This window comes from Diceros bicornis, chromosome 31 (genome assembly GCF_020826845.1).
Source record: "Diceros bicornis minor isolate mBicDic1 chromosome 31, mDicBic1.mat.cur, whole genome shotgun sequence".
Lineage (NCBI taxonomy): Eukaryota > Metazoa > Chordata > Mammalia > Perissodactyla > Rhinocerotidae > Diceros > Diceros bicornis.
In genome coordinates, this window is record NC_080770.1 from 25,799,532 (window position 1) to 25,826,615 (window position 27,084).

Here is a 27,084-nt window from a genome sequence, read left to right on the forward strand (position 1 = left end):
GATCCATTCTCCACCCTGATGTCAGATTGATCCAAAATGCAATCTCACTACATTCCTCCTGGTTAAACGCTTCAGCGATCTCCCCTTACCCACAGATGACCCTCCAACCTTCCATAAGATACACGGTGTCTCGTGATTGGCGTCCTAGCCAGGCTTCACGCCTCACAAGCCTCCTGCCACACTGACCTCCTTCAAGTTCCTTCAACCACCAAGCACCTCCATCCCTCTGCACCTCTGAACTCGCTGTTCCTTCTGGATGGAACCTAACTTTCCCCTTTCTCTGACTAGATAACACTTACTCTTCTCTTTTAACACTCAGATTGTCATTTAACGTTGTTCTGGAAGTACTAGCCAATGCAATTAGATAAAAGAAAAAACAAAAGGTTCAAATATTGGAAAAAGGAAGCAAAATAAGCATTTATAGATATGACTGTATATCTAGAAAACATAAGAGAATCAACTAAAAAAAGTGAAACAACTGTAGAATTCAGTAAAAGAGTAGTTACAAAATTTATATACAAAAGCCAATAATGTTTCTTTATACAAATGGTAAACAGAAACTATAATGTCAGAAAGTATTCCTTTCTCAGAGCATAAGAAAGATAAAATATCTAAGAAAAAATTTATCAGGACTTGGGAAGGACCTATGTACAGAAAACTTTAAAATTCTACTAGAAAGACAAGTCTTGCTTCCAGACGGCAAGCTCCATTGCAACGCACACTCCTCAAAGGCCTGGATGTTTCTCTGCTTTGTTCACTGAGATGCTTCAGGCACCAAGAATACTTGCCGGCACATAGCGAGCACTCAATAAATATCTACTGAGTGAATAAATGCCTAAAACAATCTAAACATGCAATGTGACCAATCAAAACACCAACAGGACTTATGTTTGTATTCTGGGGGGAGCTGACAGAGAGATCAACCTTCCACTTGAAAAATGCACACATGTAAGATCATCTTTTACCTAACAGATGAGCAAAAATTCAAGCACTCAGGGTTACAGAAGGCATGGAGAACCAGAATACCCAACATGTTACTGGTGGAACCAGAAATTGGTATACTCTTTTGAAAGGGCAATTTGTTAATATCTATCAATATTCAAAATATGTATATTCTTTTAAGCAATTTCTCAGCTGGAATTAATTTTATAGATATATTCACACATTTATGTACAAATATATATAAAGTAAGTCCCTTATATTACTGTTTGAAAACAGAAAAAAAAAGAGCAATCTAAATCTCTATCAGTAATAGATCTGTTATGTAAGATACACCCAAACAGTGGAGCACTATACAGCCATCCTAAAAACTGAAGTATACCTACATAGAATGAAATGGAAATAAGTCCGTGATCTACTGTCAAAGCAACAAAGGCAAGATGCAGAGAAATATGTGTAGTATGATCCCACCAGTGTTCTAAAATCATATAGTTATGCTTACATATGAATAGAAACGTTCTGGAAGGTTACCTTTGGTACTGGATTCAACAGAGTAAACTTTACCGCAAGCAACACAGAAAGGTGTTTGTTGTTGTTTTGTTTGATTTTACCATAAGCATATATTTACTTCCCCTCGGGCACCCCCATTTCAGAAAGTGTCCTGAGCCCTCCAGGGAGGAGGGCTGCCTCCCACGTGCTCCCACAGCACCCTGTACCCCACTCTATCACAGGACTTCTCATACGACTGTCACCTTACTCGCTGGCTGCCCAAGTTAGTGCTGAGTCCTTTGAGGGCAGGAGCTGGTCTCTTTTTCTGCATTCTCAGCAGCTGGTGGGGTGCCTGACACATAGTAACCACTTAATAAAGGCGGAGGAAGGGAAGAAGGGAGGGAGGGAAGGCGAGTCCTATATGAAGACGAACCAAGAGGCAGTACACAGCACTGTTGAGAGAAGGCAGAACCAGGAGACGAGGAGGGCTGGCCACAAAGAGAGCGATGATTAGAATGAAGAACACGGAAGTCTAGTTCTCTCGTGTAAAAGCCTCGAGGTCTGCAGCTGGACAGCCAGGCATGCTCCAGAGCAGCTAGGGAGCCATAACTGCCGGCCCCAGACCTTCAGGCACTTTCAGTGAGAAAGGAGGCGTGGCCACTGCCACAATACCTACAGTGCCACAGGTGACTTGTGACTCCTTCTAGCAAGGACGAAACCCTGAGAGCAGCTTCTGACCACCCCATTTCTCTGCTGGAAATAGCCAGGGGTCTCAGCCACAGTCTTGAGCAAGTGACTGTGGCAATCCACAATGCCTCTAGATCACTTTTGCTGATAACTGTCTTTGCAGGGTGCCAGAAATGTTAATTGAATTAATCCACGTAAAGAACTTAGCACACGGGGCCAGCCCCGTGGCTTAGCGGTTAAGTGCACATGCTCCGCTACTGGCGGCCCGGGTTCGGATCCCGGGCGCGCACCGACGCACCGCTTGTCTGGCCATGCTGAGGCCACGTCCCACATACAGCAACCAGAAGGATGTGCAGCTATGACATGCAACTATCTGCTGGGGCTTTGGGGAGAAAAAAGGAGGAGGACTGGCAATAGATGTTAGCTCAGAGCCGGTCTTCCTCAGCAAAAGGAGGAGGATTAGCACAGATGTTAGCTCAGGGCTGATCTTCCTCACAAAAAAATAAATAAATAAATAAAACTCTTTCCCTTTATTAAACTAAAAAAAAAAAAAAAAAAGAGAACTTAGCACAGTCCCTGGCCAGGAGTAAGCACTCAAAATATAAGCTATTATTATTAAGTTGCTTACAGAACCTTCTCAAGAGTTCTAAGCACTACAACTGCAAAAGTCATCAGGAAGTCTTTGATTTTCAACAAGACCCAGGCTTCCCCATTTTATCTCTGCAATAAATAAACACACTGTCTTCCTAAGCACATTTAAAGCAAACTGGAGGCTGCTGCTTCTGTGTATTTCTTACTTTTGTCATCATTTCAAAATTAAGCTGGCCTTATCAGACCCCAAGTATAAAAAGCACACTCTCATCTTAGAAAGCTAGAAGTTAAATAACCTTTACAACTTCAATACATTCTCCTTTCTCCCATCCTAACAGCTGGACCGTGCCTGACATGACCAGCACCAGAACTCACTCACCACGGTGGGAGGGTCATTCCATTCTTCATAGGAGATGGCAGCGTACGGGTAGATGCGGTCATTGATAATCTGCAGGGTGGCCAGGGCAATGGCTTTAATCGACTGGAAGTACGCTTCCCAGAACCACCGTGCCTGTAAGGAAAACAACACTGCGTTAAGGGAGCAAGCGAGACAGACTAGAACGAGATGCTGCATCACAGTCCACTCCGGGTCTGGGTAATTCCTTTATTACCAAAGAGAGGGAGCCTATGGCACACGCCCCCTGCTGTTCATTCTGGAAGGATATTTTTGCTGGGTAGAGAACTCTAGATTAGCAATTATTTTTTTTTTCAGTACATTCAAAATATAATTCCACTGTCTTCTGGCTTCATCCAATTTTTGCTAATAAACCAGCTTTACTAGCAAACTAATAAAGTCAGCCTTTCTGGTGCTCCTTTGAAGATAACGTGCCTTGTGTCTCTGACTGCTTGAAGCCTTCTCTAACCGGCTTACAGCAGTGCCACTACGAGGCATCCAGGGTGGCTCTTTGTACTGACCCCGCTGAGGAGTGTGGAGCTTCTTCAATCTGTGGTGTGACGTCTTCCACTGTATTTTTAGAAAACTCTCAGCCAATATTTCTTTAATTATTGGTTCAGTCACACTCTCCTCTCCTTCCAGGACTCCAAATACACGTCTGTGAAGTATTTTCACCATGTCCCACGTGTCTCTCATTCTCTTTTCTGTAGTTTTCCTCTTTCTGCTTCAATCTGGGTATTTTCTACTAATTTTTCTCCTGGTTCAATAATCCTCTTTTCTTTGTGTGTGCGTGTGTCTAAACCACTATTAAACCCATGTGTTGAATTCTTAATTTCATTTATTTTTCAGTTCCAGAATTTCCATTTGGCTTTTTTAAAAGTAGATTTCATATCTTTGCCGAAATTCTCCTTCCTTTCTTCTATTTTACTGAACGTAGTTCCTGACTGATAACTCCAGTATCTGAATCACCCATGGGTGAGACACTGAGATACACCCCATTTACTCCAATCTCGTTCCTGCTTCAAGTCACGTAGCTGCTTTCCCTCCTGTCCTCCAGCCAAAATATTTACATTTTATGAGACCTGAAAGGATCTATCTTCTCTGCACAATCTTTAGTGATCACCCCAAATATCAACAGCCACCCCTTACTATGAAATCCCACAGCACTTACAGCCTATCCCTTATAGGTTAGCTCTGTTATACACTGTTCTAGAATTGCTTTACTATTATTTCAGATGATCACTGTTCTCTCTCCAGCTAGATTGTGAGTTCCTTGGGTGTAAAAACTCAGATTTTTGTATTATCATCCTTGCAGATGTTAGAATGTTTGACCTGTTGCAAAGCAATTTTGTATCCATGATCTCATTTGCTCTTTATAACCAGCTGGTCACTGATTTGGGGCAGATACAAGTTTCATTTTATATGTGAGGAAACTGCGATACAAAGCCGTTAAGCGGCAGAGTTGCAACTCAAACCCATGAACCTTAACTCTAAATTCAGACCTTTTCCCACCCCATTCTAGAGTACTGAATACCAGCACACAGTAAGTTTTAGGAAACGGTCCTTTCCCAAGTTGAAAGGTATAAAAATTCACTAAGAAGCATGGGCCCACACATAAACACACACACCTTAAAGATTTAACCTCCTTTTCTGCCCAAATGGGCCCATCATCGTGTGTTCTTTTATCTTAAATCATATTCCAATTAAATCACACACAGACTTCAGCATTCCAAAGCTTTCTGTTCACACCTGATCACAGCGAAGACGGCAGCCTTTGGGATTTATAGGAAATAAGGACTGGTAACAAATCCACCTAGATTACCAGCCAAAGGCACAACTAGAGGACGAAGCTTCTAATTTAAGATGCCTCAAATCATCCCACCCCATCTACCAAATGGCAATTTACTCAGAAAGGAAGCAAGCTTTGCCAATAACCACAGCTCAAGTGTCTCCGCTTAAGGATAAGTTAACTTCTCAGGCTTAATTGTTTCTGCAGGAGCTCTGCAACACCGGGAAGCGTTCAGAGGCATTATAATTTACAGCCCCTCCAGGACTCAGCATCAGCCACTTGACGGCAGAGAGGAAGGTGTTTTCGGCCATGCTGGCAACGCACGCGAGCACCGCTGTTCTCGCCCAGGGGGCCAGCACAGCTGCTTATTACGTTGTAACGTGTGTTTGTTTATTTCCTAAAACGTGGGCCACACTTATCTCTATTTGGAAAGTTTAAATGAGGACTCTTCAGCAGCTGTGCAAATTCCCCAGTCACTCTAACCTGTGGAAGCTACACGGTTGAAGAGCTGAGTCACATATGAACTGGCCATACCAATATCACCTTGAACAAAGCATTTAACCTGTCGTCATTACACAGACACCACAATTCTATATAAATTGCAGATTTCAAAGCATAAGCACTACAAAGTTCCTAGGACGCTTTCAAACATGAGAATTATAAAGCTCCTAAGGGGCAAGGATTGGGCTGACTTAAAACTATCATAAGCAAATAAGCACTTCAACTGAAATTGCTACTTCAGCTTATACATCAAGTAACGTGATTAATTTCTTTGATTTTCAGTAACATAAAGCCAAGAGGATTAGCAATAACAAGGTTTAAAGGAAGCTGGTGCAGTATAGTAGAAAGAGCCATGGCTATGAGCATCTCACACAACTTTTAGTTACTTAACCTCTCTGTGTGTTTTGAATCTATAAGACGGAGAGCAGAGCACCTATCACGGAGCTGTGAAGATCCGGTGAGATGAGGTTTATAAACTCCTCGCTCAGTGCCCGTGCTGAACAGATAATCAGAAACTGTGAGCTCTCCTCAACACTCGCATCCATCCTGTCCCCTCGGGGTCTTTGTCACTCATTAGAACACATTCAACGCTTCTTTGGGGTGGGAATGGGGGAAGGGGAAGAGGAGAGACAGATGGGACCTCAATGTTACACTCCATTCATCTCAATGCTTGAAGACAGTAAAGAAATCCAACCGGTCAGAGAACGGAGTTAGAAATAATAAAAATACATCAAATGGGAGTGTGACAGAACTTTACACTGAGAAGTACAGCAACCAATAACACGTCCCTTCTACCTTAATCTCTATGCCTCAAGGAAGAGGACAGTACTTCTCCGGAAACCATGAGAGGGGGAACACATCTGGTTTTGCTCACCACTCATCTCCAGCCTCTAGCCCAATGCCTGTCAAAGGGCAGGCAGGCAAACGTCTGCTGCAAGAACGATCTCACCCAACAACACTCCCTCACAGGACAAGGCGGCACAGGCATCTCAGGGAACTTTCCAAATCTTCTAAACACCAACTCACGAGGTTAAAGGGGGAAAACCATCATTTAATAATAAATGATCACATCTTGTACACAGGATTTTAAAAGGTGAAAGACAGGGGAAGTGGATTTGAGGGAGAAGAAGGGAAATCTGTTTCTGGGTGGAACAGCAAGGCAGAAAAGGGACTACCGGCCTCCCACACTATGCATGTGTAAACTATGAGAGAGAGAAACAGTTTTTAAAATCATGCCATGTAAGTTTGCTACCTAGAAACGGATCAGGACCTCTGACAGGGCAGAGATTAGACACAAGAACCCCAACCGCCCCAAAGTCGCCCAAGAGCATCTGCACCCTAGACCACAGCGGCGGCTCTCCAACGCCTTGTAGTCCATCGGCCAACCTGGCACTGCCCTTTCCATCAGAACCTCCTGAATGTGACCCAGGGCAATGGGCTTCATTTTAGTATATTAATGGATTTTTGTAATGAAAACCACAAAATAAAATGACAAACCAGACAGCTATGCTTCTGTCCCAAATTCCAATTCTGTCCAAACACCTGACAGGGACATGTGACTGTGGATCAGTACTTTCCAATACTGCTCTATTTCCCCAGGGCCAACACACAGGCTGGTCACAGAATAAAGCATCTGCTTCTGCAGAGGATGTAAGAAACCACAGGAGAACGTGGAATCCGCCATGACAATGGGAAACGGCCACCGGAAAAGCACAAACATCATGACTTGTCTCGGGCCCATCAGAGAGCTGTGGTCATGCGGCCATCAGGAAACTAAATTTCAAAGGTGGCAGCTCCTCCAGGAGTGATGGGACACACAAATTATTTCAGCCTTGAAAGAGCACAGAGGGGAGAGGTGACTGCCATAAAAGCAGCCCTAAAGAAAATTTTAGAAAGCAGCTAAAATTTTAACAAATTCTGAAAACTGAGTGTGGGCTAGCAGGGCAGTGTGGAAGCTCTAGACACAAGGGGAGTTTGCATCCAGCTGCAAGCTCTTTTCTTCTGACTATCCTTGAGAAGGACTGGGGCAGGAAGGGACACCAAACAGTCTCCCTCAGTGGCACACAGGGACAAACCCTGCCCATTTCTTGGACTGTTTTTCATCCAAAGCAAACCATTAAACTGCTGGGGAGGAGCAGGAAACCCTCCCATAGCCCAGGGCAGGAATCCTTCCAGCTCCCAGCAGACTACCACTGAGGGTGCTCTGAAGCCTTCCTCTCCCAAGAGAGAGGCAGGACACACCCCCTGACTGCACCCTAAGCCTCCCCCTAAGGAAGAAGCCACAGCAGTCTATTGCAGTGGGAGGGCAGGACACTGCGCCCACTGCAATCCCAGACAAAGGTACACTGCCCCGGGGGAGCAGAAGCAAAGCCATCTGTCCCTGAGGGACATTCTGGAAAACCTGCTCAGGTCAGCATCGTGCACTGACACAGAGCAGGGGTCAGCTACCACTAGGGTGGGGCAGGAAACTCTCTCCAACCCAAGACCCCTGCGGATAAAGGGCAGACCGCAGCTGCCATAGGGGAGGAGCAGGAACGCTGAGAAAGCCCTACCTCCAGGCCCTAGCAAACAGGCCTGCCTGAGACTGAGGCTGGACCAGGCGAACAGAGAACCCTGCTACCCCACACACAGCAATGGCCGTCTGCACTGAGGGGAGAAAGGCCTCCTGTGTGGCGCAGGCAGGCAGGGCCTGCTGAAAATGGAGGGGAGGCCGGAACTCTGAGAAAGCCCCAGGACGCCAGGGCCACACTGAGAGCAGGTGGTAGCAGCTGACCACCAGCAGCATCTGAAGTCTGTGGTGTGAAGGTGAATCCAGCAACAGAAAAACCCAAACCACCCCAGGTACGCGCCAGATGGAGCCAACCTCCCACACGCATGGCCGACAGAAGGAGAGGTTTGCCCATTTCCAGGCAGGACGTTCACCTTAGCCTCTTCCGCTTTTCTACACACGATGTCCAACACTTGGTCAAAATTCACCAGAAACAAACAAAAAAACAAGAGAAAACAACTCACCGTCATAATATAAAGCTGTCACTAGAACCAGACCCAAAGATGACCAAGATGATAGTACTAGTAGGCAGGGACTTTAAAATAACTATAGTCAACGTGTTAAAGAATCTAGTGAAAAAGGTGGACCAGCTGCATGAACAGATGGGAATATTCAGTCGAGAAATGGAAACTATAAAAACACAGCCAAATGAAAATGCTAGTATCACAGATGAAGAATTCCTTCCACAGGCTTATCAGCACACTAGATATAGCAGACGAAAGAAACAGTGAACTTGAAAATAGAAAACGGAATGATCCAAACTGAAATGCAAAGAGGAAAAAGAGCGAAAGGGAAGAAACCGAGCCTCCAAGACCCGTAGGACGATATCGAATGTTCCAACCTACCTGTCACTGGAGGCCCAGAAGAGGGGGTGGGCCACTGCAGCAGCTATATTTAGAGAAATAATGGCTAAGAATTTCCCCAAATTAATGGAAAACAGCAAAACACAGGCTCAAGCAGCTCAGAGAACCCAGACAGATGAAACGGGCATTCTCCGCCCCCTCGAGAACTTCAAGAAACAGCTGCTCCACTAACGATGCAAAAGTACCTCTGCCTCTGAGCAACCTCGGAGACTGAAGAGACCTGAGCTCCAGGAGATCTTCTGCTAACACACGCACACCGACACAACCATTTATTTCAGGTGAAGGGCTGGAAAATATTCCCACTTCGCATGGATTTATTTTTCAAAGCTGTGTCTGAAGATGAATCTGAAAACTTCCAAAGGGATTCCAAGTCCTTCCAAACACAGGTACCAGGGGTCATTATCTCCTTTTCATGTGTTTGCTCTGACAAAATGGAACCAATGAGCATTCCTGCCTTTCCAAAGTCGCCTAGGCAGAGGCTCCTCAGGGTTACACTGGTGTGAGGACCACCTTGCTACGAGGGTGACAGCGGAAGAGCTGGGAGCCCGATGCCCTTCACGGATGACCCCACAACAGGCTGGAGGCAGCGGAGATGGGCTCTAATAATCTCTGACAGCCGAAAAAACTCGATGGGGAGGTCAAATTATAACCCGAGCATCTTGACTTCTAGTTGAGAATTACCGCAAGCAAGGCTGGTTTTGTTTCTTCTTTTGCTTACTCCATTTTTATAAACATAAGGGTTATGTGACAACTTACTTAAAATTAGAGAGGGAAAAAATATGAACAAAACCCCTCAGAGGCACTTCTCAGGGACTGAAGGTTTTATTAAAATGTGCTATGCCCACGTCACCTGCTTTTCCAGAGGATTAGATGAAGTTCACAAACATTTGCTACACCTTTACTCAAGGATTCAATCAACAAAATAAAGAGAATTTACCTTCTTTAGAATAAAAAGGGATTTCTGAAGCAAAAAAGGTTAATATATCTGAGATTTAGCAGCACACTATTTTTTTTCTTAAAATATTTTGTTAACTTAGTTACATTTAAAATACCTTACTATATAAAATACGAGAGCACTTTCCTTCACTTCCTTCCTCATGCAGCTACTTTATCTGCCCTCTCCGCATGCATCCCCCACCCGGCAGTCTCTGATTCCTCTGGAGGCACTCTTCCCTCCTCTCGCACAGTTTTCCCAGCCCCATCATCTCAATTATCGGAACACGGCCCTTTAGGAACCCACATATATCACACTCACTAGAATTTTACACAAAGCCACAGACATCTGTTCACATAACAGTAGTAGAGTTCACTTGACAATTTTTTGGTAGGTGTAAATATTTACTTCTTTATCATGCAAAGTTGTAGTTGCTTTAACTTTTTATTTGGAAATAATTTTAGACTTAGAGAACAGTTGCAATGGTAGTACAGAGTGTTCCCAAACACCCCTCACCCAAGCTTTCCCTAATGTTAACATCTTGTATCACCATGCTACAATGATCGAAACTTAGGAGATAACATTTAGTGAATTCTAGTAACTAAACTACAGAGTATTTTTTTGCTTTTCAGATTTTCCCAGTTTTCTTCTGGGATCTTTTTTCTGTTCCAAGATCGAATCCAGGACAGCATAGGGCATTTAGTTGTCGCGTCTCCTTGGTCTCTTCCAATCTGTGACAGTTTCTCAGCCTTTCCTTGTCTTTCATGACCTTGACACTTTTAAATAGTACTCGTCAGAAATTTTGTAGAATGTCCCTCAATTTGGGTTGGTCTGATGTTTTCTAATTATTGGACTGAGGCTATGGATTTCGGAGAATACTACAGAGGTGATGTCCCCTTCTCTTCACATCTTATCAGGTTACACATGATACAACAGGACTTATTGTACGTGAAGTTAACCTTGATCATCTGGGTAAGGTGGGGTCTGCCATGTTTCTACATTATAAGGTTACCACCGTTCCCATTCCATATTCTCTTCATTAGAATGAAGTCGCCGTGTTCAGTCCATATTTAAGGGGAGGAAAATTAAACTCCACCTCCTGGAGGAAAGAGTATCAAAGAATTTAGCACACTATTTTTAGTGTATTTTGAAAGGAATAACAACTACAAAATTGAATTCACTGAGTATTACAACTTTTTTTAACCTAGTTTATGTACGTACAGTTTGGCATTCTATTAAAATTCTTAAAGCTATTGCGATTTATGACTGGTAGAAAATATCAAGACATTTTCCTTCCTCATTGATAATTTCACTAAAATAAAAAACTGACATTGGTCTTAAATGTTGAGTTGAAGCCTGAAAACATATCTCATCTATAGAAAAGAGAAAAGCATACAGACACTTTTTATTAAAAATCTTAGAGATAAAATCTACTGAGCCCTCAAATACTTCTGAAATTTCAGTTGCTTCTAGTCTCATACTTTAACTTGACTCTGATGTGTACATTGAATTACTTACAAAATAAAGTAAGCATCCAATTTGATAATTTGGAAAAGAATGAAATAGACCTAAGAAAACTAGTGGAAGTAATTAATAAGAAAACAGAAAAAAGAAAGGAATTTGAATATAAATCCAAGAGGTTTCCATAGATTGGTATTAAGAAAACCCTAGAGAATCAGCTAAAAACCTATCAGAGCTGATACGGAAGTTCAGTGAAGTAGCCAGCTAGAAAATACTTTTTAAAATAAATAAATAAAACAAAACCCAAAACTCTTATATCCCAGCAATACCCAGTGAGATTTTACACACAGACAGACACACTCACAAATACACACACAAGAATTACTGGCAGAGCTCTTCCCGCCACCCCGACTTCTCAGTCAGGATTATTCTTAGTCCTTCTGATAGAGTTAGCTGCCTCCCCAACACCCATTACCTTCTTCATCTTTACTAACACAATCAACGTAAAACACTACGGTTCCCAGCCTTTCCTGCAGCAATGGATGACCATGTGACACTACGGGCCGATGAAGTGTAGTCCCTGGGTATGTAAGTTTTCCTAAATAAAAACTCTTGCTATGACAAGCCTTTTGGATTTTTCCCTTTGCCTCTCCCTCTGCTTGCCTGGAATGCAGACAGGGTTGGCTGGACGTGAAGCAGATGTGACTGAAAAGAAAAAGCCAGCGTGTATACTGAAGGGGATGCAGCAGAAATCTAGAAAGAACTGATGGCATCATTGGTCACTACACCTGTCCGGGATTACCTACCTCTGGATTTCTTTTAATGTGAGACAAGTAAGCCCTTATTTCTTAAAGCAATGGTTAGTGGAGTTTTCTTTTATATTCAGCTAAACACCCTCCTGACACTTTCCTCTTATGTGAAGACCATACGGACTCCGTTTCCTTAAATACAAAAACCATCATTATTTACAGATGACAGAATTTATATCTGGAATACTCAAGAGACTCAGCTGGAAATATACAAAGTAATTACAGAATCCAGAAGGTAGATAATTATAAAATTTACATAATAAAATCAATAGCTTGATGCCACTTCTAGCTAGGTTATAGAAGGTTGCAAAAGATGACCACCTGTTCCACAGCGAGAAAACACTGGACAAAGTAAAAATCTGAATTTTCTTTAGGGCCAAACGGTTTGTATCCTGCAACCTTCCTAAATTCACTTATTCCTTCAGTGGTTTGTTTGTAGATTCCTGTGGCTTTTCGGAGTACACAACCATGTCATCTCCAAATGAAGACAGTTTTTCTTTTCCAATTTTTATGCCTTTTCTTTCTTTTTCTTTTGCACTTTCTAGGACCTTCAGTACAATATTGAATACAGGCTGTAAGACTGAACATCCTTGTCATGATCCCATCTTAGAAGAAAGCAGTCAATATTTCACTATCAAGTATGATGTTAGCTACAGGTTTTTTGTAAATATCCTTTATCAAATTGCAGAAGCTCTTTCTATTCGTCATTTGGCTGAGAGTTTTTCTTAAGAATGGTTGGTGAATTTTATCAAATGATTTTTTCTACATTTATAAGATAATTAGAGGGGTTTTCTCCTTCATTTTAACATGGTTAATTTACACTGATTAAATATTTAGATATTAAACCAACCTTGCATTCCTGATCTCACTTAGTCTGATATATAATCCCTTTTTATATATTACTGGATCCATTATGTATTATTTGGTTTAGGATTTGTGCATCTATGTTAAAGTGAGATAGCTACCTGACACCAATGATTATAAGATGCACCATTGTTTTATATAACACTAAGAAAGAAAAAGCTTTCAATTAAGATATGACACAATGCTAAAACTATATCAATTGTAACAATCCTGACATCAGAGATTTTGAAACATGAAAAATACGGGTCTTAGAATCAATTCAATATGGTACAGTGGTCCCTCCTTATCCTCGGGATTTACATTCCAAGACCCTCAGCGGATGCCCGAAACAGTGGATAGTACAAAACCCTATATATACCATGTTTTTTCCTATACATACACCCCTGTGATAAAGTTTAATTTATAAATTAGGCACAGTAACAGATTAACAACAATAACTAATAATAAAATAGAACGATTATAACAATAAACTGTACCAATATTCTGATAAACAAGACACTACTAAGTGACTAAGGGGCTGGCAGCGTATACAGCATGGATACACCAGACAAAGGGATGATTCAAGTCCTGGGCAAGACAGAGTGACATTTCATCATGCTACTCTAAACGGTATGCAATTTAAAACTTATGAATAGTTTATTTCTGGAATTTTCCATTTAATATTTTCAGACCACCATTAACTGCAGAAAAGCAAGCACAGGTAAGAGGGGACTACTGTATATACTTTTTCACTTGACTCTCACAATAATCCTATAATTAACATATCTCTAGTTTACAGATAAATAACACGGCTCAGAAAGACTAACATTAACTTGCTCGTGGTCACAGAGCCTATAAACGACTTTGCAGACTCGGAACTCAAAGCCATTCTGCCCAACACTGAGCCGTGCTCTTTTCGTCACAGCGCTGCCACAGACTGCCTTAACGGACAAACCCAGAGCGGCTGCCGGGCGTTGGGTCAGGCTGGCTTTAACCTACTAAAGCTTTTCTCCAACACAGATTTCTCCGAATGCCATTAACATAACAGAACGTGACTCTCAAACATCTCATCAAGGCAGCATCAACAATAACACCACATGTTCCAATTAAGTGAGAGAGGCCCTCCATGTTCAAGAATGATTAAACGATTCCAAAGTGCATGAATGCAACGTGTTTCCCAGGGAGACTAGGAACTGTGCTGTGTAATTAGTGAAGTGAGCATCAGTTGGAGGACGCCCTACTGCTGAGACTCTTGTCTATGACATCAGCTTTAATACACGTAGTAGAAAGAGCACGAGAGTAGGACAGACCTGATTCTCATCTGGGTTCTGCCATTAAATAGTAAATAAATGTTGACAAGTTATTTAGCTTTTCTGGATCCCAATTTCGATACCTTAAAATTGAAATAGGACCAAATGATGCTTAAGGACTCTTCTACACCTGAAATTCAGTGATTCTCCAGCCAGATTTCTGTCTCTTCTACCCCAACATTGTGAGTTTCTCCTAGTACCCCAAGACTCATCTTCTCCGCTTGACGTTTAAGGTCCTCCAAAATCTGCGGGAAGGGAAATACCCAACTCCAGCCCCCTCTAGCCATCTCGTCTCACTTAAAGAGAGGGATAAAAAACAAAAACCAAAAAACTGAGAAGCACTGGTGAACTTCATGGTCCAGGGGCTCAGGCTCACCAGAAGACTGAGACCTCACTGGAGGACTGTGGAACACTTCCTCTCCTCCACACCTAAATGCCGGTTTACTAGAGTTCCTTTCCCTCAGCCCATCATGGCTAGAATTCAACAAAAAATACAACCCATGCTAAAAATCAAAACACAGCCTGAAGAGACTGAACAAGCATGAGAACCAGAGTCAGACGTGGCAGGGACGCTGCAATCACCAGAGCAAACATTCAAAACCACCACTGTTAATATGCTAACGGCGCTGATGGGAAAAGCAGACAACAAGCACGAACAGGAGGACTCCGTAAGCAGAGACGAAAATTCTAAGAGAGAATCAAAAAGAAACGCTAGAGATCAAAAACAGTAACAGAAACGAAGAATGCCTTTGAAGGGCTCATTAGTGGACTGGACAAGGCTGAGGAAAGAATCTCGAGCTCGAGAATACGGTAACAGAAACTTCCAAAACTGAAAAGCAAAGAGAAAAAAGATGGGGAAAACAACACAACAGAACATCCCAGGACTGTGGGACAACCACGAAAGGTGTAACATACACATAATACAAATACCAGACGGAGAGGAGAGAAAGGAAGAGAAGCGATATCTGAAGCAATAATTACTGAGAATTTCCCCCCAATTAATGTTATACACCAAACCGCAGACCCAAGAAGCTCAGAGAACACCAAGCGGGATAAATACCAAAAACACTACACGTATGCATATCGTATTCAAACTTCAGCAAATCAAAGATAAAAAAATTCCTGAAAGAAGCCAGAGGGAAAAACACCTTACCTACAGAGGAGCAAAGATAAGAATTACATCCAACTTTTCCCCAGAAACCAAGCAAGCAAGAAGAGAGTAGAGGGAAACATTTAAAGTGTTAAGACAAGAAAACCCTAGAATTCTGTACCCTGGAAAATTATCCTTCAAAAGTGAGAGAGAAATAAAGAATTTCTCAACAAACAAAAAGCAAGAAGATTTGTTGCCAGTAGTCGTGCCTTGCAAGAAAAGTTTAGGTGTGCATGCTCCACTGCGGCGGCGCAGGGTTCGCCGGTTCGGATCCCGGGTGTGCACCAACGCACCACTTGTTAAGCCATGCTGTGGCGGCGTCCCATATAAAGTAGAGGAAGATGGGCATGGATGGTAGCCCAGGGCCAGTCTTCCTCAGCAAAAAAGAGGAGGATTGGCATTGGATGTTAGCTCAGGGCTGGTCCTCCTCACAAAAGGAAAAAAACAAACAAACAAAAAAACCCACACACTTCTAAATAACCCATGGGTCAAAGAATAAATCTCAAAAAAAATTTTTAAATATTTTGCACTAAATGAAAACAGAAATACAACTTGTCAAGATTTGCAGGATGTAGTGAAAACAGAGCTTAGAGGAAAGTTTGACACTGAATGCATATATTAGAAAAGAAAAAAGAGAGCCAGCCCTGATGGCCTAGTGGTTAAAGTTTGGCACGCTCCCTTTCAGTAGCCCGAGTTCAGTTCCCGGGTGCGGAAGCACACCACCTGTCTGTCAGCAGCCATGCTGTGGCGGCGGCTCATACAGAAGAACTAGAAGGACTTACAACTAGGATATACAACCAGGTACTGGGGCTTTGAGGAGGGGAAAAAAAAAAAGGAAGATTGGCAACAGATGTTAGCTCAGGGAGAATTTCTCCCAGAAAAAAAAAAAAAGAATCCTGGTTCTTTAAAAAAAAAAAAAACCAAAAGAAAAGGAGATTTAAAATCAAAAACCTAAGTTTCCACCTTAGGACACTAGAAAAACAAGGGCAAATTAAATCCGAAGTAAGCAGAAGAAAAGAAATAATAAAAATTAGAGCCAGGGGCCAGCCCGGTGGCATAGCGGTTAAGTGCGTGTGCTCTGCTTCAGCGGCCCGGGGTTCGCAGGTTCATGGCTTGTCAAGCCATGCTATGGCGGCATCCCATATAAAATGGAGGAAGATGGGCACGGATGTTAGCCCAGGGCCAGTCTTCCTCAGCAAAAAGAGGAGGATTGGCAACAGATGTTAGCTCAGGGCTAATCTTCCTCACAAAAAAATAAAAAATAAAATTAGAGCCAAAATTAATGAAACTGAAAAAGGAAATCAATAAAGGAAATCAAACAAACCAAAAGCTGCTTCTTTGAAAAGATCAATAAAATCTGTAAGCCTCTAGGCCAGGCTAAGAAAAAAAGAGAGAAGACACAAATTACTTATTTCAGAAATGAAAGAGGAGACATCACTATATATCCCATGGACATTAAAAGGATAATAAAGGAATACTATGAACACCTCTATGCCCACAAATTTGATAACCTAGATGAAATGGACCAATTCCTTGAAAGACATAATCTGCCAAACTCACACAAGAAGAAATAGATGATCTGTATAGGCCCATATCTATTAAAGAAATTGAATCAATAATCAATAACCTTCCAAAAGAGAAAGCACCAGGCCCAGAGGGGTTCACTGGTAAAATCTACTAAATATTGAAGGAAGAAATTATACAAATTCTTTACAATCTCTTTCAGAGGATAGAAGCAGAAAGAACATTTCCTAACTCATTCTATGAGTCCAGCATTACCCTAGTATCAAAACCAGACCAAGACACTGCAAGAAAAGAAAACCACAGACCAACATCTGTCATAAACATAGATGCAAAAATCCTCAACAAAATATTAGAAAATCAACTCTGACAATGTATAAAAAGAATTATACACCACAACCAAGCAGGATTTATCCCAGGCGTGCAAGGCTAGTTCAATACTCAAAAATCAATTAACGTAATCCACCACACCAACAGGCTAAAAAAGAAAAATCACATGATCATATCAATAGATGCAGAAAAGCATTCGACAAAATCCAACACTAATTCATGATAAAACTCTCAGTAAGCTGGGAATACAGGGAAACTTCCTCAACTTGATGAAGAACTTCTACAAAAACCCTATAGCTAACATCATACTTAATGGTGAGAAACTCAAAGCTTTCCTCCTAAGATCATGAAAAAGGATAGGATGTTCCTTTTTACCACTCCTTTTCAACACTGTACTGGAAGTTCTAGCTTATGTGATAACAGAAGAGAAGGAAATAAAAGGAATACAGATTGAGAAGGAAGAAATAAAACTGTCTTTGTTCACAGATAACATGATCCTGGAACTAACAAATGATTATGGCAAGGCTGCAGCATACCAGGTTAATATACAAGAGCCAACTGCTTTCCTATATATCACCAACGAACAAAAGTGGAATTTGAAATTAAAAACACGTTACCATTTACGTTAGCAACCAAAAAACAAGAAATATTTAGCTATAAATCTAATAAAATATGGATAAGATCTATGTGGGGAAAACTACAAAACTCTAAAGAAAGATATTAAAGAAGAACTAAATAAATGGATAGGTATTCCACATTTAAGGATATGAAGTCTCAATATTATCAAGATGTCAGTTCTTCCCAATTTGATCCATCGATTCAATGCAATCCCAATCAAAATCTCAGCAAATTATTTTGTGGATATCAACAAAACGGTTCTAAAGTTTATATGGGAGGCAAAAGACCCAGAACAGCCAACATGATATTGAAGGAGAAAAGCAAACTTGGAGGACTGACACTAGCCGACTTCAAGACTTACTATAAAGCTACAGTCATCAAGACAGTGCGGTATTGGGCAAGAATAGACAAACAGATGAATAGAACAGAACAGAGAGTCCAGAAACAGACTGACATAAATACAATTAAATGATTTATGACAAAGGAGCAAAAGTAATACAAGGGAGCAAAGATAGTCTTTTCAACAAATGGTGCCAGAACTGGACATCCACATGCAAAAAAAATGAATCTAGACACAGATCTTACACCCTTCACAAAAATTAACTCAAAATGGATCACAGACTGAAATGTAAAACACAAAACTAAAATCTCCTAGAAGATAATATAGGAGAAAACCTAGACAACCTTCAGTATTGCCGTGACTTGTTAGATACAACAAAGGCACAATCCATGAAAGAAATAATTGATAAGTTGGACTTCATTAGAATTAAAAACTTCTGCTCTGCAAAAGACAACAATGGGAAGATAAGCCACATGTCGGGAGAAAACATTTGCAAAAGCTACATTTGATAAAGGACTGTTATCCAAAATGTACAAAGAACTCTTAAAACACAACAATAAGAAAATAAACAACTTCATTTTAAATTGGGCAAAAGATCTGAACAGACACCGCACCAAAGAAGATGGACAAGTGGCAAGTAAGAATATGAAAAGATGTTCAACATCATATGTCATTAGGGAATTGCAAATTAAAACGAGACACCACTACACACCTTTAGAATGGCCAAAATGCAAAACACTGACAATAGCAAATGCTGACAAGGATGTGGAGCGACAGGAATTCTCATTCATTGCTGGTGGGAATGCAAAGTGGTACAGCCACTTTGGAAGACAGTTTGGCCGTATCTTACAAAACTAAACATACTCTTACCATACCATCCTACAATCGCACTCCTTGGTATTTACCCAAATGAACTGAAAACTTATGTCCACAGAAAAACCTGCATACGGATGTTTATAGCAGCTTTATTCATAATGGCCAAAACTTACAAGTAACCAAGATGTCCTTCAGTAGGTGAATGGATAAACAAACTGTGGAACATCCAGACAATGGGACATTATTCAGCACTAAAAAGAAATGAGCTATTAAGCCATGAAAAGACATGAAGGAAACTTAAAGGCATCTTACTAAGTGAAAGAAGCCAATCTGAAAAGACCACATACTATATGATTTCAACTATATGACATTCTGGAAAAGGCAAAACTATGGAGACAGTAAAAAGATCAGTGGTTGCCAGGAGTTGGGAGGAGGGAAGGATGAATAGACTGAGCACAGGATTTTCAGGGCAGTGAAACTATTCTGTATGATACTACACTGGTGGATACATGTCATTATATATTTGTCAAAACCCACAGAATGTACAACACCAAGAGTGAACCCCAATGTAAACTATGGACTCTGGGTGATAATGACGTGTCAACGTAGGTTCAATTGTAACCAATGCACCACTGTGGTGTGGAATGTCAATAATGGGAGAGGTTGTGCCTCTGTAGGGACAGGGGTATACAGGAACTCTCTACATTCCACTCAATTTTGATGTGAACTGAAAACTGCTCTAAAAAAGTTTATTAATTAAAAAAAATCCCATCTGTACGTCAAGGTTCATCTCCTCCTTGAAACTATACTGGGGCCTTCTAATTTATCTGACAATTTTACACAAAAGTCAGCATCTATTATTTGCCCCCTTGTTATGTTATGAGGGGGGGCGACTTATCTTCCCAGCTAGACTAAAAATTTACTAGCCCCCACTTAAGGGCAAGGATTCAAGACATCGGCCAATAAATACTACAGACGTAGGGCAGTGCGTTTCTGTGGGTTCTCACAGCTTCTTTAACTGGTGTCCTGCAGTTCCTCTAGAGTAAGGCTACAGTGTCTTGGAAAATGGATGGTTTAAGGAGGGAGAAGATCATCCTCAACGTCACAACTCATTTTTCCCAACAGCAGCAACAAGGCAGGACTAGACTCGGCTTAACCAGTAGGGTCTCTATTTTAAGCTGTGTTGCTCCAGGGTAACAGCTGAGAACCATTTAAATGCAGCCACTGCCCAGTGAAAGATCTAATGTGTCACCCCTTAGTGGACACATTTTTGCTTTTCTCCTAGGATCTCACATACAGCCCAATGATTCTTGCTAGGAATTAACATCTCCTAGGATTTAATCTCAATTTTATTTTTACCTTACCCCACATTCTCAGCCTTCTAAAAATATATCAGAATTTAGAATCCACAGGTTTGTTGTTGTTGTCTTGTCTTATTTAAAACAGTCTCTACCCAGTTGGCACATAGGTAATGAAAAGGAAAAAAACTCACCTTAATATTAATAAACACAGTTATGAAACTCTGTGCCAGACTAAATGGGCCCTTTTTTCTTTTTCTCACCCTTCTCAGGACTTTGAGGACTTGCTCTCGGGACATTCCCCCTTGGCTGGCTGCAGAGTACTCCTTTAAATCTAACTTTCTCCACTCCTAGCATTTTTGTTAACTATCTCTTAATTTCCCCCATTTAATCCCATTTTCCTGGCACTGAGCTGAAGAAGTCTTATATAGTCTTCCAGGCCGTGTCTCTCTAGCATGCTCCCAAGAATTTCTGAAGAACTCTCATCAGCAGCAGCCCCATCCCCATTTGAATAGTTGATAACATGACTTCCCCTTTGTGTAGCTTAATTTCAAGGAGTTCTAGCTCTTATTCTTACATCCCAAACTATGAGTCATTCAAAGGTTAGGAAAACAAGCAAGTGCATGGACCAGTACTCAAACCCTATTCTGAAACAAAGCTGACTGAAAAATTCCCAAAGGCCCATATATAAGCCCATGTCATCTGTTTCGAAGTCAAGATTTCCTTCTGTTCATCTCCAGGCTCAGTATTTATATTTGTGGGAAGTAATTAAAGAATTAACATGCAGTTAGTTCCACTTGTTACCAGAGAAAGTGGCTACAGCACATATTCCTTAGTAATCACAAAATGTAAGGAAGAGGTCTGAACGACATAGTCCACAGCAACACTTTCTAGTAGCAAAAAAGTGTGTCACGTAAGTTGACAAGTTTTTAATCAGACAAGAGCCAATATGTATTTACAAGCTCTTTATAAGTACACATGGCATCAGATTACATGGTTGATTCCTATAAAGAGTTTAAAACCTGAGTTATCATCAGAGAAAGGATATAGAGAAAGAACTAGAACACGGGACAAAGAGAGGCAAGTGAAGAATGGGGATTTCAAACTCTTTCCTTTCTCTAAGTTATGCAATAGGATTTGGAATAGGAGAAGTAAATTTGCAATCAGGTGGAAAACAGAAAACGAAGGACAGGAGAAGCCACCTATAAACCACCATCAATACAGGAATGTCCCCAAAGACATACTTAGCTCAGCGTCAAGGCAAATGCCCTGGAGAAAGGCTGATCAAGGTGAACTTGATGCTCAGTTAATTCTGCTTCCAACATTTCTGACGATGATGATGATCTAATACGTGTTCCCCCGAGAAGAATGTCAGCTCCCTGCAGGCAGGGAGCTCCATTGGCTTTGTTAACCAGTGCGTCCCCAGCACTCAGCAGCACCTGGGACAAAGCAGGAGCTCAGTAATATCCGATTACACTAGGCCCTGACTATGTACCAGGCACTATTTTAAGTGCTTCGCCTAGATTGACTTATTTAATTCTGACAACCCCAGGACATTATCTCTATTTCACAGACGAGAGAATGGAGCACTGAAAGGTTCACGGGGACTTCCTGGTCCTCCTTTTCTCTAGACTTCCTGACTTGACTCAGGTTAAACTGGAGCGTGTTCTGAGCTGTGGTCTGGCACAGCTTGTGACCTCAAGATTCCTAACCCTCTATGAAGCTCAACTTCTCCAGAAGCCTCCCGTTCCCAGCCAGAGTCCTACACGCTTGTAACCAATTGAAGAGAGGCATTTAAACTCTGACCCGACACACTCGCAAGAGCTATTATAAATTTATCTTCAGTAATGTTGGAAGACCCTTCTGAGAATAACCGTGTAACCAAGAAGTTTCCTCAACAACATTTAGGGAGTAGTTGTCTACACAACATAACACCCACCTTCACCCTTGAACTCTTTCATTAGTTATTATAATACAGTTAAGAGTTAGTCCTTACTAGGGGTTATAAAAACAAACCTGATAAAATGGAGACATCTGAAGGCAAGAGACTTGTCCAAAGTCACACACGAAGAATCAGTGAGAGGACAGATGAAAACAGACGCACACAACCACCAACCACTACCGCTCCTGCCCGTTACTGGCACTCACGTGCCTTTCTCCAAGGGGGGGGGGGGCTCAGCTCACAGTTCCCTTGGGATTTACTTTCTTTGGAGGGGAGGGGGGCCCACATCACCTGAAAAGCAGCTTAGCTGCTCAGATGAAAGAAACTACTTCATTCAAGATAAACCTCATCTCTCAGGTCCAAAAACATAAACTGTTAAATGCCCCAATAATGTCAACAAATTTGCTACAGAAAAACAATGCAGAGTACAAGGGAAAAAAAAAGTCAACAAAATACAGATATCCTGCCCCTATCCCAGGCCTAGCCCATTAGCAATCAACGCACGTATTATGGCTTGCTATTAAAGGGTGTGGTAGCAATCAACTCTCTTTTACCTCTGGATCAACAGAGAAAATTTTTGCAGAGAATATTTACATGTTTTACACAAGATAAACTTAGAAGCCTCTGTGTCTCCTTAGTTTTCTGAACAACTTGTGCTCTGGCTATTAGCCAAGGAGAATCCAAAGCTCTGGAAAACAGAAATGAAGGAGGTGAGGCCATGAACTTATCTTGACCAAGGAGACAGAATTTCTGTCATTAAAAACAAACAAAAAAAATGGCTCAACAGATTTCTTCTTTATTATAATTCACTACTAAATTAACCATCCACCTGACCGATTCCGAGGGCCAGGGTGCACGTGTGAGTGGGGGTGGGGGGATCCAGATGATGTACCTTCACCAGGCTACAACCAGCAGGCACGTGTGGTTACAACGGCACGGTAATAACCTCTCTTTAGGGATACGAACACATTATTTTCATATATCTATTTCCTCCACCACCCTCCACTCCTCTTACCCCCAAATTAACCAGCTTGAGTGACACAGGCTTAAGAATGAAGAATCAATTTTATCACAAATAAGAGGTTTTCTGCGTTATTAAATCTTTTTTAAATTCTCAAGCATTTTTAAAGCCCTGAATCTCTCAACCTAGTGCATAATCCTATACTTTTAACCTTCCCTTTCTGTAATTAAAACATGAATTGTGATATTTAAAATTTCAGTGAAAAAAAGGTCACCTCTAAGAATCTTTCCACTGATATAGCAAAACAAAACAAAATAAAAAGTGAGCTTTTATAGGGCTTAATAAACTCTTTTAATAATGTACATGTCATCCTGCTGTGATTAGGGACCATGAGCTACGTCCTTCCTCACTGGATGGTGTCCAGGGCAGAGTCACTTTGAATTCTGAGTTGAGCCCAACAGGCCAGTTCTCAGTGTTGTGCTGTGCGGTAGTGAGGTGGTCCTGAAGGCATTACTCCTCTCTCACCCGCTCTTTGGACTTTCACTATTACTACCGCTCATACCTGGTAAGGAGCTGAGAACGCGGCTCCGAGAAAACATCTCAGAAGTGCACTCCACAGGGAGGAGCAAAACCCTCTCTACCTCAGCTGAGCCACTAAACGACCACCACTGACTGTGGCTCTGGTGCCCTACATAGACACCGTTATGGGCTGAATTGTGTCCCCTCAAAATTCACATGTTAAAGGACTAACCCCTGGTACCTCAGAATGTGACTGTATTTGAAGACAAGGCCTTTACGAGGTGATTAAGTTAAAATGCAGTCGTTAGGGGGCCCTAATCCAATCTGACTGGTGTCCTTATAAGAAGAGGGGATTTGGACACACAGCGAGACACCAGAGGGGCACGTGCTCAGAGAACGACATGTGAAGAGGCAGCACGAGGGCAGCCGTCTGCCAGCCAAGGAGAGAGGGCTAGGAGACGCCTTGATCTCGGACTTCCAGCCTCCAGAACTGTGAGGAAATCACTTTGCTGTTTCAGTCGCCAACTCAGAGGTGTTCTGGTATGGCAGCCCTAGCAGACTAACAGAGACATTCTATAGACATCACGCACCTCCCCTTCAAGACTGTGGGCTTGTGAGACAAGGACCACAGCCCACACAACTCTGAATCGCGTACAGTCTCTTACCCAACGTGGGCATTTTACAAATATTTTAGATGATTATAATAGTTCAGAAGGTGCTCTAAACAAAGCAAAACAGAGCTTTATAAATAAACTTCATACTTTTTAATCACATGCCATAAATTCTTCCCAATCCCAAGTCTGCCACTTAAGCTTTGTAACCTCAGGCCATCTACTAGCCTCTGGGGTTCACTTTCCTCCTTTATGAAAATGAGAGTAACAACTACCTCATCAGGTTTTCACAAGGAAGCTCCTAAACCAGTTCCAGACACAGGAGTTAACGTAAATGTTAATTCTCCCCTTCCGTTTGCCAACTGGGAAATGTAGGCTCAACGACCACACTCGTGAAAATGCTCACGACTGTAGAACACAACAGGGATAAAACCAGGCGTGGCTCCCCTGGTACCTGTGAAAAACTCAACCTTTGCTCTGAGGCAGAAGAAGACCTGCCAGAGTGTCCTTTCTGCTGAAAATTATCAGCAATATTCTATTTGAATTCTAGAAAAGCAGAGGACTTCAACGGAAATCACCAGCTCCCTTTCTAAGCTAAAGGCATCATGAGTAGAAGAGGCATATTCTACTCAATATTCTTAGAACGAGAAGTTTGATTTCTTGCCAAAGACGCTGCATTGAAGTCATCTAATATCCATGGGTCCCTGGATTCACCTCTCAATACTAAAGCTTTCACTTCTGTTCCTCAGGCAGAAGGCCAAGCAGATGTGGGAGGGCAATCCGGGCTATTTCTATGTCTTCCTGCAAGACCTAGTTTTTCCAGAAGGTAGAATGGAATCAAGAAGGCAGCGAAAGAGCAGCTGGGCCATCCTACAAGTGGGGCGGTCGGATCTGGAAGCATCAGGATTGAACACGTAAGCCCCGCAACACTTTCACTATCCCGTCTTCACAATTCATTATGCTCCCAGACACCAAAGGTGGCTGTGATTTGCATGTTTTAGCCCTATTTTGAAGAAAACTTCCTTCAAAATAGATGGTACGTGGAGCAAGTCAGAAGAAAAAAAGGGTAAAAGAGCTAGAAGGTAGAGGGGGACTTTGTGAACACTTATAGGGGACACTCAGATGTTATGAGCTCCTGCCCTATGGGAAACAAGAAGGAATCGAGGAGGAAAAGGGGTAGCCTGAGTCGTGTTTCTTGACATATGACAGACAGCTCCCGACACAGAAAGCCACAGGTTTCACGTCCCAGGGGCATCACCTTCAAATATGTCAATGTTCTAAGTGCGGATCAGTTTTCCCAACTGCTGACGCCCCGCTGTGCAGGGAGATCCCAAGGAAAACACAGCCTCTGACTGGGAGCCTTTGAGGTGGCCGGAGCCGTGAGGAGTTCAAAGGCAAGGCTGGCCAGTGGCTTGCACCTCCAAGAGCCACAGAGGTGAAAGGTTACTAAAGCAGGAGCCACTGACCAATAAAACTGTGTTTGGTCAAACTTCTCAGCAAAGAGGCTTGAGACTCATTTCTGCCGTGCCCAGCTTTCTGAGGCACCACGCCTCTGAAGCCCACCACTCTCTAGGTCAGATCAGGGAGCTTCTTCAGTGATTAGCAGCTAACCGGGTCCCTCTCCTGGCAGCTTCCCTGGAACAGCTGAAAGGTGGATTGAAACCTTCAATCAAGATCTGTCACCAAAAATAAAGCCGTAAGAGCGCGACCTGGGTCAGCCAGTTGTGAGGCATCTGCCTGGGGCGAGATTCCCAGGTGTGCTAAAACCAGGAGAAAGCGGGCATAGGCTTGCTGCATTAGAGAAGGCAAGCAGAGAGCAAGCGTCACGGCAGCCAGGCACGCTGGGAGGGCCGCCCCTTTTAATTACGACACACACACGACACACGAAGGGGCTAAGGACAGAACCCCAAGGCTTAAAAGTGATCATCGCGTGCCACGCCAGGGCCAAATTCTCTCATTCTGTCTCCCACGTAGCAACAATTCCGGAGAAGGCTGAGGAGACAGTCTCTGGCAGGTTCTGTTCTTTGGCTGTGGACACTAACTCTGCAGTCGGGTCGCATGACAGCCCTTTCCACTGTTCCCACACATTCCTAGAAAAAGAGAAACTAAGAACAGCGTGGGCCCGGTGCTGTCTCTCACCGCTCCACCTGACCACAGGCGCTTGAGTCCCCGTAAGCTGCTTGTTGCCGGAAAGCTCCAGCTTCTGATTAAGGGTTATTAAGACAAGCTCTCCTGGTGATCCTGAGTGGAAACCCCAATGTATGTTCCCCAAATTGGGACTTCGAACAGAGGGAGAAGCTTGAAATAGCTACAATTGCTATGTCACTGGTTCTCAAATTTTTCCCCCGCCCCTTCTCAGCTGAAGGATGACCTATACCTATGAGTAAGAGTAACTGAGGTTCATCACAGCAGGGACTCGCAAGAGAATCCACGTCCCCATCCCTCACCCAGAAAGCACTGATGTATCTGAGCGGGAACCAGAGAGGTACGTGAAGTTTGAAAATCCCCACAGGAAATTCTGACCCCTCCCCCATGTCACAGTTAAAAACCGCTCCGGCAGCTGATTAGACAGTTGAAATCCTTCTCTTCTCTAGTTCCCAATCTGTAAGTTACACCAAAAAGATTTCCAAAGATGATGCTTGCTGTTATGTCACGTGTAAAGTTACCTACAACTTGCTGGGCAAAGAGGTCTGGGGGGATACTGTAGACAGGGCCACTGTCCCCCACACACTGCACTGCAGTCCCTGAGTGTGTCACTCAGACCCTGCAGCGTGTTGCCAGCTCCTAGGTCTTCTCCTCCCATCAAGATGTCAAAATGCC

At 42.4% G+C, this 27,084-nt stretch overlaps 1 protein-coding gene across 4 annotated transcripts in view; it reads right to left on the minus strand.

Annotated features, from left to right (window-relative positions):
• Positions 1-27,084, minus strand: part of EXT2 (exostosin glycosyltransferase 2) — a 134,568-nt gene that overhangs the window by 66,840 nt on the left and 40,644 nt on the right. For all 4 annotated transcript variants that reach the window (XM_058527108.1, XM_058527107.1, XM_058527105.1 and 1 more), the window contains one exon: positions 3,086-3,217. In XM_058527108.1, the coding sequence (XP_058383091.1) occupies positions 3,086-3,217 (132 nt within the window). The remainder of the gene's footprint in view (positions 1-3,085; positions 3,218-27,084) is intronic.